This window comes from Bos grunniens, chromosome 16 (genome assembly GCF_055505025.1).
Source record: "Bos grunniens cultivar Pamir isolate PY7600 chromosome 16, Bosgru_T2T1.0, whole genome shotgun sequence".
NCBI lineage: Eukaryota > Metazoa > Chordata > Mammalia > Artiodactyla > Bovidae > Bos > Bos grunniens.
Genome location: NC_141180.1, coordinates 54,997,886 through 55,012,065, shown reverse-complemented (window position 1 = coordinate 55,012,065; position 14,180 = coordinate 54,997,886). Strand labels below are relative to the sequence as shown.

General features: G+C 43.2%; 1 protein-coding gene across 4 annotated transcripts in view; it reads left to right on the top strand.

Moving 5' to 3' along the window:
* The first annotated feature begins 6,813 nt into the window (after positions 1-6,813).
* Positions 6,814-14,180, top strand: part of MIA3 (MIA SH3 domain ER export factor 3) — a 58,565-nt gene continuing 51,198 nt past the window's right edge. For all 4 annotated transcript variants that reach the window (XM_086345235.1, XM_086345233.1, XM_086345234.1 and 1 more), the window contains exons 1-3: positions 6,814-6,955; positions 9,817-9,950; positions 13,537-13,623. In XM_086345235.1, coding sequence (XP_086201361.1) covers positions 6,823-6,955; positions 9,817-9,950; positions 13,537-13,623 — 354 coding nt within the window. In that variant the 5' untranslated portion in view covers positions 6,814-6,822. The remainder of the gene's footprint in view (positions 6,956-9,816; positions 9,951-13,536; positions 13,624-14,180) is intronic.

Below are 14,180 nucleotides of genomic sequence, written 5' to 3'. Positions count from 1 at the left end.
ACTCCAGACTGTCATATTTTCCACCAGCACTTTAGATATATTGATCTTCCATTTTCTGGATTGCATATCCCCAAGGAGAAATTTATCTTTGGGAGAAGGAAATGGCAACCCATTCCAGTGGTCTTGCCTGGAAAATCCCATGGACAGAGGAGCCTGGAAGGCTACAGTCTATGGGGTCGCCAAGAGTCGGACACTACTTAGCAATGAAATCACCACCACCATGTACATAGTGTATCTGTTTTTTCTCTTAATGAGTATTTTTCATTGCCACTGGTTTTAAGCAGTTTGATGTGCATTCATGTCATTTTACTCACGTTCCTTAAGTTTGGGTTTGTTGAGCATCTTAGATCTGTGAGTTTTCATTGTATTTGGAATGCTTTCTTTCATTATTTCTTGAAACGTGTTTTCTGTTTCCTGCCTCCTTCAAGGACTCCAGTTACACATATATTCAGCTGACCCAAGTGCCCACACTGATACTCTGTTCATTTCTTCCAGTCTCTTTTGTTTCATTTTGGAGAGTTTATATAGCTATGTCTTCAAGTTCACTAATATTTTCTTCTGCAATATCTAGTATGCTGTCAATCCTGTCCAGTGTATTTTCTTGTCAGCCATTGATTTATTCACCTCAGTTTGATTTGAATCATTTTTATATAATCCATGTTATGCTTATGAAATATAACTGTGTCAATATCCTTGTGTAATAATTGTATCATCTGTGTTATTTTGGAAGATTCCTATCAATTGACTTCTCTTTCCCTTATGGGTTGTATTTTCCTACTTCTTTGCATGCTTTGTAAAATTATTGTATTCCAGATATTGTGAATTTACCTTGTTAAGTGCTACATATTTTTTACTATTGTAAATAATCTTGAGCTCTGTTCTGAAATGCAGTTAATTTACTTGGAAACATTTTGATCTTTTCAAGACTTGTTTTCAAGCCTTGTTAGGTAGGATAAGAGTAGCTTTAGATCTTAGGCCGATTCCTCTTTACTGAGTAATCTACCTGATCCACTGAATCATAGGTTTTCCACTCTGGCTAGTGAAAATACAAACTATTCTCTACTCCAGTAATTGTTCTTCCTGTCCTCTCTGGTGATTCTTCCCTGGCCTAAGGTAGTTCCTCACATGCAGTTCCTCATCATTAGTCAGTTGAAGACTTGAGAGGAACATTCTACAGATCTCTTGAGCTCTCTCTGCAAAATTCTCTTTTCCCCATGCCATTCTCTCCTCTCCTGTACTTTTCTCTTATGTATTCCAGCTGTGTTTGCCTCCCCTAACTTTCGAATCTGTCTCTTCAGCTCAATGAGATCACTTGTTTGAGTTTCCCCTTTTCTGGTTGTGGCCTGGAAACTTTATCTGGGGAGTAAGCTGGGATAATCGTAGCACTCTCTTCATTTCTTCCATTTACTTTAGGGATCACTATCCTGTGCTGTTTATTGTCCAATGTCTAAAAATGATCATTTCATATATTTTTGCTAGTTTTCTAGATATTTAACTGAAGCACAAAGGGAGGGAAATCTAGACTGGTAGCCATAGTCTTTAAAAAATGTTGTATCCCATTCTCTGCACTCTGAGTAGTTTTATCATTGGGAATAGGCTGGGTTATTTCTTATAACTCCAATGTTAGGTCTTCTGGATGTTCCTCCACCGTAAACCTCGCAGCGTTAGGCACCGTGGGAGGTTTACAGTGATATATGGTATTATGCTGTCTTCTGTTGGTTTCAGGTGTACTTGTCTAGTTTTCTCAATCAGAATGCAAATTCTCTTAAGGTCAGGGACCCTCCATACCTTATATTTTATGCCCAATCCTCACCAAACTAGACACATTTATTTACTTATTAAATATTTATTTAATTGGCTCCATCGGGTCTTAGTTGCATCACTCGGGATCTTTCCTTGCAGAACATGGGGACTATCTAGTTGTGGCATATAGGCTCTGAGGCACGTGGGCTCAGCAGTTGCAGCACATGGGCTCAGTTGTTCCAGGGTATGTGGGATCTTAGTTCCCCAACCAGATTCAAACTTGCATCCCCAGACTGGCAGGTGGATTCTTAACCAGTGGACTACCAGGGAAGTCACCACATCTATTTTTCGACTGTTACTCAGCCTTTAGTTAGTGAAAATTCCATCTGAAGTGTTAAAAAATAATACACTTGGGATTAGAGTTTATGTCAAGCATCAGTGTTTAAATGCTGAGTTAAAAATGAACGCTGATTCATCCACTATAGTTATATATCTGCAGGCAGGAAGCACTACCACTACTGCTCTCACTGTGGTCAGCAGAGAATTTTTTTTTTTCTGATTACCCACCAAGATTGTTAGTATCTCTTTAAGGTAATAATAATAGTAAAAAAAAAAAATGACGCAGACATAAAATCTGTAGAAAATCTACAAAGTAAGCAGTCAGTTCTTCAGTAACTGAGCACTCTCATGCTTCATATAAAAGCACAGGTGAAAATCAGTCAAAATAATTATTAATGAAGTAATATTTAATTAGGTCATTTTGAAATTTTGCTTTTCCCACCAATGAATTGTTAGTAATACCACTCTAAATAGAAATAATAGAAGTTAAAATGACCTCTTTATCTGCTTTAATATTCTGGTAGGATACAGGAAGAGAGTACAGTACAATTTCATTCACTCCCTCCACAACAAATATGTCCTCAATCAACAGTAAATATATTTCAAGTTTGTTTCTAGTGTTGAGGGTGCTGCTGAAGGGAAGACAGAAGATGGCGTGCTCTCATGGCATATTCCCTCCATATATAAATATTCCATATTTATATATGGAAGCTCCATGTAGGTAAATAGTGTAGTATATTTATAATATGTGAAGAATTATGAGTTCATCAAATCATTGGTTGAGTACCTCATATATTCCAGATATTTTCCCTGGGGCTTATGTTACCCAGTGAACAAAACAGACAAATTCCTTTCTTCAGTGAAGCTTATATTTGCGGTAGGGGGACAGTCAAATAGGTAAACAAATATAAAGCAGGTGGTAGCTGCTCTGAAGAAAAATAAATCAGTAACATGGATTAGATAACCATGCTAATAATAAGTAGGGAGCTCTTATTTACTTAGGGTTGTCAGGGAAGGCATCTCTAATGAGATATGCTATTGATAAAGACCCTTGATGAAGTGAGGGAACAGGTTAGCCAGCAGACTATTCAGGGGAACTGTTCCAGGTTGAGGGAAAATTGCAAGTGCAGATGCTCCCGTGTATGAGTGGGCTTGGTGTGTTTGAGTGAAACTAACAGAGCCAGGAGAAAGTGCTAGGAAGTGGGAGTAAAAGGGATGAGCAGGGTCAGATCAAAGAAGGCAGTGCAGACCATAATAAAGTCACTGTGTTGTACTTGGAAGTGGAAAGCCAGAGGAAGATTTTGAGCAGAGGAGAGACATGACCACATCTGTATCATCAAATGATCGCTCTGACTGCTGCTGACACAATAGACTTTGGGAGGGCAGGGCAGAAGCAGGGAGAAGAGTAAGGAGGCTATTGCAGTCTTTCAGGTGAGAGATGACAGTGGCTTGGCCTGCAGTGTTAACACAGGAGGTGGTCAAATTCTGGGCATATTTCAAATGCTTATGCTAAGTGAAAGAAGTCAGACAAAAAAAAAAAAAAACATAATGTATCATCCCATTGATATCAAATTCTAGAAACTACAAATCAATCTAGAGTAACACAAGGTTTTTTGGAGACAGGCAGGAGAGGGGAGGGAGGGATGGCAAAGGCGCATGAGGATTCTTTTCAGGGGAATGGATATGTTCATTACCTTGATTGCAGTGGTGGTCTCATGAGTGTATACATGTCAAAACTTATTCAGTTGTAGATTCTGTGTGCATGTGCATGCTAAGTTGCTTCAATCATGTCGAACTCTTTGCAACCCCATGGACTATAGCTCACCAGGCTCCTCTGTCCATGGGATTCTCCAGGCAATAATACTGGAGTGGGTTGCCATGCCCTCTTCCAGGGGTTCTTCCTGACCCAAGGATTGAACCCGAGTCTCGTATGTCTCTTACTTTGGCAGGCAGGTTCCTTATCTGTAGTGCTACATGGCAAGCCCCAATTGTACACTTTGCTGCTGCTTCTGCTAAGTCGCTTCAGTCGTGTCTGACTCTGCGACCCCATAGACGGCAGCCCATCAGGCTCCCACGTCTCTGGGATTCTCCAGGCAAGAACACTGGAGTGGGTTGCCATTTCCTTCTCCAATGCATGAAAGTGAAAAGTGAAAGTGAAGTCGCTCAGTCGTATCCGACTCCTAGCGACCCCACAGATTGCAGCCTACCAGGCTCCTCCATCCATGGGATTTTCCAGGCAAGAGTACTGGACTGGGGTGCCATTGCCTTCTCCGATTGTACACTTTACATATGTGCAATTTACTGTATGTCAGTTATACCTCAAACAGGTTTACCTGGTGGCTCAGATGGCAAAGAATCTGCCCGCAATGCAGGAGACCCAGGTTCTATCTGTGGGTCAGGAAGATCTCCTGGAGAAGGGAATGGCAACCCACTCCAGTATTCTTGCCTAGAGAATTCTATGGACAGAGGAGCCTGGCAGGTTACAGTCTGTGGGGCTGCAAAAAGTTGGACACAACTGAGTAAATCTCTGCCTGTCTGCCTATACCTCAATCAAATAATTCAAATAAAGGGTGCCCAGGATTATCTGATGGATTGGACTTGGGGTATGAGACAAAGAGGAGTCAGAATAGTTTGTAAGTTTTTGACTTGAACATCTAGAAAATACAATGACCAGTTGTTGAGATAGGGAATATTGAAAGGAGCATGGCTTGAGAGAAAATAAGAAGTTTAGTTTTCAACATATTAAGTTGGGGATGCCTAATAAACAAATCTAAGATTCTAAAGCAAAGAAACATATAGTAGAAAAGAAATTAAGAACTCCTAATGGCAATACTATTTCCACAGTCACCTAATCTGTTGTATAGTCTCTCCAGACAGCATGGGAATGACACTGGACCAGTGGGACATCTCATGGTCCCTGTAGATAAACAACTGTGAACTCTTGCTCGTCTTTTTCTTTATTCAACATTATGGTTTGCATAGATGGACCACATTCTTTCCTCTTGCTTTTAAGGAATCTGGTCAGTTTGGGAAACTAATTAATGGGTTTGATTGGCATTTGGGGTTAGTTGATGATTAGCCTTGGCAGAGACTATAGAGAGAAGCCCCTGGTCACAGACAAATGCAATATCTTCATCTTGAAAATGAAGGCAGTAATAGGACCTACTATTATTGTGAAGATTAAACAAACTGATACCTATAAGGACTTTAGAATACCACCTGGACATAAAGAAAACACTCAACAAATGGAGGCCGCTGTTAACTAGCTTTTCCTTCCTAACAACTTTTGCTTGTCGTTGTTTTGATGTAAGTTGGTTTCTCCTAAATTGTGGGCTTGTCTGTTGATCTACATGTTTGCCTTCACCACCCTAGTGTTTTGTCCAACATGTGGCCTGAAATGGTAGCATGAAATGGAATTCCAACATATTGGCATTGAATTAAATTATTCTCCCCTTATGGATAAGAGCTTCTCTGCTGGCTCAGATGGTAATGTAGTACCTACCTGCAATGTAGAAGACCCTGGTTCAATCCCTCGGCAGGGAAGATCCCCTGGAGAAGGGAATGGCTACCTACTCCAGCATTCTTGCCTTGACAGTATCCTTCTTGGACAGAGGAGGCTGGCGGACTACATTCTGCTGCTGCTGCTGCTAAGTCACTTCAGTTGTGTCTGACTCTGTGCGACCCCATAGACGGCAGCCCACCAGGCTCCCCTGTCCCTGGGATTCTCCAGGCGAGAACACTGGAGTGGGCTGGTGTTTCCTTCTCCTATGCATCAAAGTGAAAAGTGAAAGTGAAGTCGCTCAGTCGTGTCCGACCCTTAGCGACCCCATGGACTGCAGCCTACCAGGCTCCTCCATCCATGGGATTTTCCAGGCAAGAGTACTGGAGTGGGGTGCCATTGCCTTCTCCGAGGCTACATTCTATGGGGTCGTAAAGAATCGGACACGACTGAGCAACTAACACTTTAAATTTCTTATGGATAAAACCCGCAGAATCTGAAGATCTCAGCATGGGGACCCATTGCCCATCTACATCCCCCAAGGCTAGGGGACGAGGGGTGCGGAAAAAGGCCAAGCAGGCCACCGGCTCTAATGTACATCAGCGACCCATCATTCTGCTGACCTCTCCTTTTCCTATAGGGAGATCACGGGATGGGGATGCTCCCCAAAACTCCTGGGAGTCAGAAGAGGGAATCTCGAACTGGAGACTAGCAGTGGAAAATCGTGTGTGGGATTTGGTAGTTAGGAAAAAGAAGTATCAAACCACGATGGGGAGGTGAGGATGAGCCAGACTGAGAAGGACCAGAAATCGGAAGCTGCAAGAAAGGGGTCCAAGAAGACCTGCTGTGGGATGGCGCGGGGTGGGGGATGCAAGATGGAAGAGCAGAGTGAGGGAGGAATGGAGTCTCGCGGAGGGTGGACGACGCAGGGACCGAGGCAAAGGCACGCGGTTGGACGAGGAAGAAGAGAGTCCCGGTTGCCAAGGCAGACACCCGACGAAGAGGCCTCGGCAAGGAGGTGGGAGCGCGCGTCCTTCTCCTCCTCCGGGACCCCCGCGGTCCCCTCCCGGAGGCCGCGCTGACGTGTCGGCAGCGGACTCACAGGCCGGCGGGCGCCGCCCCTCCCGCTGCCGCGCGTCCCCCGCCCGCGCGCCCCGCCCCGCCCCGCGCCCCGCGCCCCGCCCGCCGGCGCCCGCCCGGCCGCGTCCTCCGCGTCACCGGCTCCGCGAGGTGACCACAACATGGCTGCGGCGCAGGGGCTGCTCTTCTGGCTGCTCCTGCTCGGGCCGCCTTGGCGCGTGCCCGGCCAGCCGGAGCAGGACCCCGGCCGGCGCTTCTCGCAGCTCAAACTCTGCGCGGACGAAGAATGCAGCAGTGAGTGCCGGGAGGGCGGCGGCGGCGCCGGGGCATCGCCGGGGCGGGAGCGGGAGCTCGGCCGCCCCGCAAGCCGACCCGGGGGGCGCAGGCCGGTAGGGCGGAGCGCCGGGTGGTGGGGGAGGGCGACCTCCGGGTCCCTGCGTCTGTCCCCTCCGGCTTTCCGGGCGCCCGGCCAACCGGCCTGGGCGGTGGGGGTCTCTGCCTCCCACTTGTTGCCAGCTTTTCATTTTTCCTTCGCGGACGGAGGCGGGGGATGGTGTGGGGGGTTCGGAGGTGGCCCCCCGGTTTCCCCGGGGGCAGCTCGCAATGTCCCCTCCCCCGGCACGCCCCGGCTCCGAGGGGAGATGGGGTTGCGCGCCGCGCGCCCCGGGCTCCGCACGCTGCCTGCGAGCGCTTTCCTGCCCCCGTCGCCGGGTCCTCGCTGGGTGCAGTCCGGGGGCGGATGCGCCGGGACTCGGTGGGCGTCTTCCATGCTGCAGGTTGCTAGGGCTCGGAAAATCCTCCCTGGCGCAGCCCCTTCGCCCCTCTGCTTAAGTCAGATTCCGGGCTCGGACCGCCTTTTCAACAGGGATTGGAGTTGAGGTTTGGAATGAGCCCGGAGTCCAGGCGTGCGGTGTGTTCCAAGGTCTCCTCCCCGGCTCTGCCTCAATCCTATCATTTCTGTGCTTGGAAGGCTCCCGCAAATAGCCCGGCAGGGAGGGCATCGGGAAGGCCAAAATCTGTCTCTCGAAAGAGGCCGAGACTCTGCATCGGCCACCTGGTATCAGTCGTCTCCAATGCGCAGGAAGCGAAATTGTTCCCTAACCGCGAATTCGGGGTGGGCTGGGGGTAGTGAGAAGGGCAGAGATCCCCAGACTCAGATGAAGAGTGTTAAAGTGAAAATAGTAAGTACCCCAGGGGTTTTATAAATCCAGCCAGCTTGAGCCTTGATCAGTTACATTGTTGGGCTCTCCTCCTGTGCTTTTGCCTTGGGCCGCTATCATCGTTGTGGTCTCAAATAACCTTGTAACTTACTGACAACCATTTCACACAAGGTTGTTCATGTGTTGTAATCAGTGCATATAGAAAAACATTCCTTCTGAGGCCAAAGCCTACAGTTTAGCTATTTAGATTGAAATCAGTGTTATTCAAAAACAGATTTCACAATCGGAAGAACCGTAGCACTGCCACATCATTAGTGGAAAGAAAGGAGGCTGTCTTGGATTTGTTTAAGCCATTCCTAGAGGTAACCCTAAGACTGATGTAAATAAACGCTACAAAAGTGGAGCAACTTCCATCAATTTTTCCTGCAGTTTTCTCAGAGTAAGTCCAGGTTATTAGCAAGCAGTGTTGGTTATGGCCAGTGTTGGCTCTGCTTTGCTTTCAAACACTATCCTGCCTGGGTACCTCAAAACCAGTCATCTGGAAAATTATAACATCCCTAATGCTTCCTCAGTATGGAGACATGGTGTTAGAAGGGCCCATGGGTGTCACATAACTGGAGAAATGGCGTGTGTCCAACGAGTGTAGCCAAAGGTGATAGCCAGCAGCTAGAGCAGGGTCTGGGTCCCCTGTTGTATTGCGTAAAGTGTTTGTTTAGTAAGATGTGTCCATGTTAGCTGTCCTTGTGTGCTTTTCAGGTAGCTGCCCCACGGAGTGCATTATGTTGTCATCTCATTTATTATTATACCTCTGCAGTGATCTTCATATTTCCAATTCTGATAGGATCTCCAGTCTATCAATTTAAGAACTGTCCATCACCTTCAACTTTGCCTCTCACCTAATTATATCTGAATTAGAATGCTGACATGTATTAAAATAATCAGCTTCAAAATCCAGATAACCCCCTTTAAATCTGTGTTTGTCCCTCAAATATGTATGTAAAGATACATCTTAAGGTACTTATTGCCAGTTGGTTTTTAGAACAAGTGTTATTTCCGTTTCATCCTTTCCTTTCTCTGCTATTTAATTGCATTTGTTATTTCATTTGACGAGAAGCTGTATATTTGGCCAACAAAAAGAAAAATACTGCTTCTATCAATTTCTAGATCGAATATCGTTTAAGTCCTGCATGTTAAGACTGAAGGTAACTACTGGACAGTTCTCATGGTTTTGCTTGTCCCTGCCACATACGATTTTGCTTATAGAAACAAAACCTGTTTGCCCACTTTTGATTTTGTTTTTAGAAATAAATAAACCTCCTTAATGTTGGATATATTCAGCATTATATGCTTTCAGAAGATATTATCTTATGTGATTGGATCCATAATTGGGTATGATAGCCTTTCCCATTAATTTATCCAGATACTGACAGAGCAACTTGACTGCAAGTGAAGTGGAAGGTGTTTCCTGTTGCACAGTAGCAGTTATAACCACTTGAAGAGGGCGTTTGAGTGGTTAGTTCAAGTTAATTGACCTCTTGGGGGTTCTTGGGTGCTCTCCCCAGTTACCTATTACCACTGCATGTAGTCATGCTTACACTAGTCGCATCTGTGCTTGAATTTACCCAACTGCAAAATGAAGCTTTTTATAATTATGAAACACCAAAGACTGAAAGCTGGATGGTTAGAGAGGGAACCAAGAGTTGCACTTGAGACCAGCCATGTGTGGCAGTGGACACATTGCTTTTTGTTTGCATTATCCATAGGAAAAACAAGGCAAGTTTACCTCTCTCCTGGCTACTTGCAAGGGGATGTCCTGATTTATAACGATACAGCTCTATAGATGCTCTGAGCATATGAGCTGAGGCTGATTGGTTTCAGAGAGTACTGGAGAAGCTTGATTGTTGTTTACAGTGGATTGTTATGTTTCCTGATAAATCAGTATTTGAAAGTTGAATCCTGATACCCGCTTTTTCCCTCCCCGCTCTTTCTATACAGTGCTAATGTACCGGGGTGAGGCTCTAGAAGATTTTACAGGCCCGGATTGTCGTTTTGTGAATTTTAAAAAAGGAGACACTGTATATGTCTACTATAAACTGGCAGGGGGATCACCTGAAGTTTGGGCTGGAAGTGTAAGTAAAAATTTGACATAATTTTCTGCCTTTTTATTGACTTGTTTAAGCACTGTAGATTTAAGTAGCTACAGTTTCTTGGGGTCTTGATGGAGTTAACTTGTCCCCTCTGCTTGACTGTGGAAAAAGGGGCTCGTTCTATGTCCCCTGCTGGCATCAGGCCTGGCACAGAAGGGGGTCTCCAACAGAAGTGAACTGCTTCCAGGTGCTGCTCCTCAGAGTCAGGCCTTACAAGCCACGAGTGCTCCACATGTAGCAAATAAGGACGTGGTGTGTGTGTATGTATATATATATATATATATATACATACATACACACAGTAGAGCATTCAGTTCATTTCAGTTAGGTTCAGTCTCTCAGTCGTGTCTGACTCTTGCAACCCCATGGATTGCAGCTCTCCAGGCCTCCCTGTCCATCGCCAACTCCTGGAGTTTACTCAAACTCATGTCCGTTGAGTCGCAATAGAGTATTGTTCATTCATTAAAAGACTGCAGTCTTGCTGTTTGCAACATGGGTGGATTGGAGGGTGTCGTGTTAGTGAATTACGGCAAAGACAAATACTGTATGTTACAAATACTGTACGTACAAATACTTCCACTTATAAGTGGAAGCTAAAGAGTAAGACAAATGAATATAACAAAACAGAAGCAGTCTCACAGATGCAGAAAACAAACTGGTAGTTACCAATAGTGAAACCTGAAACTTCACTTCACTTTGAAACTTCTTAACTTCATTGTTTCAAAAAGGAAGGATTCCTAAGCCTTAGACTTAATCCTGTAAAATATGGGCAAGATAGTGTTTCAGGCATTCCTGTTAAGAGTTGATTTTTTAAAAGAAATTTTTTTCTAAACTGTTAACATACCTAATCATGTGTGCTGTTTCTGTTAAAAAAGCAAAATGTGATTTTTGCTGTGTGCTTTCCTGTTTGTTTGCTTGTTTTGCTTGCAACTGCTGGGGCATCCTTTTCCTGCTCTTTGGACACTTGCTCCCACGAGTTCTTCCCAGCAGGTCTATTCCCAGCCAGCTCTGTGGGTGCAGGGATGGTGGACATGGAAATCAATGACTTGTCACGCTTTGATGTTTTTAATGAGGTGATTCACTAGAAGTGACCTGATTGGGAGGCTTATGAGCTATTGTCCTTTCCTTTCTATGTGATGTGTTGCCTGATTATTTATTGAAAGTAGTAAGAGTCCTGAATACCCTAAGGATTGTCCAAACTTAGAGATAACACTCAGTCCCAAAGGTGAACATTTTCACTCTCTGTAAATCAAACAACAGAAAAGAAAGCTTAAGAATCCCCTATTGGGAAAAACAGATTTATTTTGCTGGTGGTCCAGATTCCTCCAGTAAGACCAACTGGTCAGGTACAACCTTTCTATTGAGGCAGAATCCCAGTTGAATGGCTCAGATGCTGAAGAATCTGCCTGCAGTGCAGGAGACCTGGGTTTGATGCCTGAGTCGGGAAAATCCCCTGGAGAAGGCGATGGCTACCCACTCCAGTGTTCTTGCCTGGAGAATTCCATGGACAGAGGAGCCTGGCGGGCTATAATCCATAGAGTCACAAAGAGTCGTACACAACTGAGCGACTAACAAACACACACACACCAATTGAATCACCATATTCAGAAGACAATCTGTTTTGTTCCTTTCAAGTCTATTGTATGAGATTTCTTGATAGTCTTTACTCTTGGAACTTTTTTTTTCAAGTCCATACCGTTTTTGATAAAGTGGTGAAGTTGGAGCATTTGGGTAAGTGAACTTGACTTTTCACCTCTAGAGAGCCTGCCAGTCTTTCTGGTTCCTGACTCTGACCCTGCCTTTGCAGGGAAACCCTGCCCTCAGCTCTCAGCCAGAAGGGATCTTTGCTGTCTAATAGACAGCCGCCGTTCAGGCGGCGCTTTGTTTGCACGACTCGTGTGGCATTCCTTTTACTGCCTTGTATCGCAGTTAATGTGTACTGTCTTAGCTCTAGTAAAGTCAGAAACTCTGTAACGGGGCATGTGTCTTACCCATTTTCCTTGTGAATATCTCCTTTCAGGGAGCAGCGCTTGTTTCCATTTGTCCCAAGTGTAGCTAATGTACTTGTTCTCTTGAAACAATATTCTTTTCCCAAATCAAATCAACAGAGATGAGATATAGAAGCAAGATTAGATATAAAAGTTACCTTCAATCATGAGGACCTATGATTCTGCGTCTTTTTGTCAGATCCTAAGAAACAGGACCTACTCGATGTAAAAATATATGGAGTTTTTTTTACAACTTGTGGTCTCAGTTGACAAAGATCACACCAAGATAAATGTATTTCCTTTCTCCACATAGCTCTGATTTCTTTGCCTTTTCTAGATTCTCTTAATAAACTTTTCCTGAGAAGGGAAAAAGTGTATTTTCCCTCAGCCTCCCCTCTCATTTCATGATTAAAAACTCTGTCTCCTGAACTTTCAAGATCGTTCTTGTTTCTATTTTTTAGTTTTCATTCTGCAGCTTTTTTTTTTCTTTTGTTTTTTTAGAATTTTATACTTTAACTGCCAGTGTAGCAATTTAAAATTGCACTGTCTTATCTAATCTTCAAGGCAGTGTTCTAGTAAAACTGGCTTTCACAGAGTTGCCAGATATAACAAAAGCTCTCATAATGTGGGTATTTTAGGAGTTAGTGATAAGATACCCTCTTTTTTTTTTTTTTCCCTTTCTGTGCATTTGATCTGCATGTCAGTCTCCTCCTCTATTGATTGGGAAGAGATCTGCTACTCCCTTTCAGACTACAGTTAGTAAAAGACAGTATGTGTTTCTCAAGAGGACACACAATATATTGATAATAATACCTTTTAGGTCTCCTTGGTGGCTCAGTCAAGAGACCACCTGCAATGCAAGAGACCCAGGTGGTTCAATCCCTGGGTTGGGAAGATCCCCTGGAGAAGGAAGGGGCAACGCATTCCAGTATTTTTGTTGGGAAAGCTGTTCATGCTATAGATAAATGGGATTATCTTCTGTCTTTACTTGCATGAAACTAAGCTTGCTGTGTAGATTAGTATGAATTTTATTTTCTCCCACAAAACTTGAAAATCTAGTTTGGAAAAAGCTAGTGCAGTCCATGGTATCAGTCAATATTTGCCTTTTGTTGTACTGGTCATGCATTTCAGAAACGTATTTTTTTTTTACTTATTAATACGTCTAAGACCTGGTTTATGAGTGATGCTGTGAAATGTGCAGATAAATTCTTGTTAGAGGGTATTTGGAATTGTTTCTAATCAACTTTTATTTACATAGTTTTAGTTGCATAATATACACTAACTTTCTCTTGTACAGATCTTCTAGCTATTTTAGAAATCTCACTGTATGTGCCCCGTGTTTAGAATTAAGCTGAATATTGAAATAAAATTTCAGTGGTTTTAGAAAAGTTGTCCTTACAACATTCTGTATTAATTTATTTTGGAATAATAATCTCTGTAATCATAACAGCAACTATCTATCTCTTGTGGTTATATCTGCCTCTCTGTATGTTTCCTCTCACTACTGAGAGGTCTCTCGTTTATGTTTCTTATACAGAATTTTGACTGATACTCATTTCTTCTGCTGTTTTTTAATGTAGGTTGGGCATACTTTTGGATATTTTCCAAAGGATTTAATCCAAGTAGTCCATGAATATACTCAGGAAGAGCTGCAAGTTCCAACAGATGTAAGTTGTGGATTCTGTTGTTGTTGTTCTCAGTTATAAATTGACTTATAAATTCACCAATTACACCTAATTAACTAATTTTGAATGTGTTTTGATCAAAACACATAAAATCATAAAAAATTAGAGTTGGAGTTAGGGTTACACTTAATTAACTAATTTTGAATGTGTTTTGATCAAAAAAGGAAAAACAAGTTAACATCTGTGGTTCAGATTTTAATTTATCAGACTGCCTTTAAAGAAAAGAGAAGTTTGAAAAGAATTTATGGCAGACTTTGTATCAGAATCTGACAGTTCTACGTTGAAGCAGGTGTTCTTGTACAAGGCTGTGTATGCTTATTCAGGATTTTTATTTGCTACTTGATATGAGAAAAAAATGAAGAATTCAGTATCTTTGTATTTAGTTATTAAATGCAGGAAGTAACTAAAAATTTTTTTTACCTTTTTTTACTTCAAATTACCTGAAGTAATTTTTTTTTTTTTTTACTTCGAGCAAGATGAGAAGTTGTCTCAATACTCATTGAATAGCCTTTAGACATTGCGAGTATATAGAAATCAGG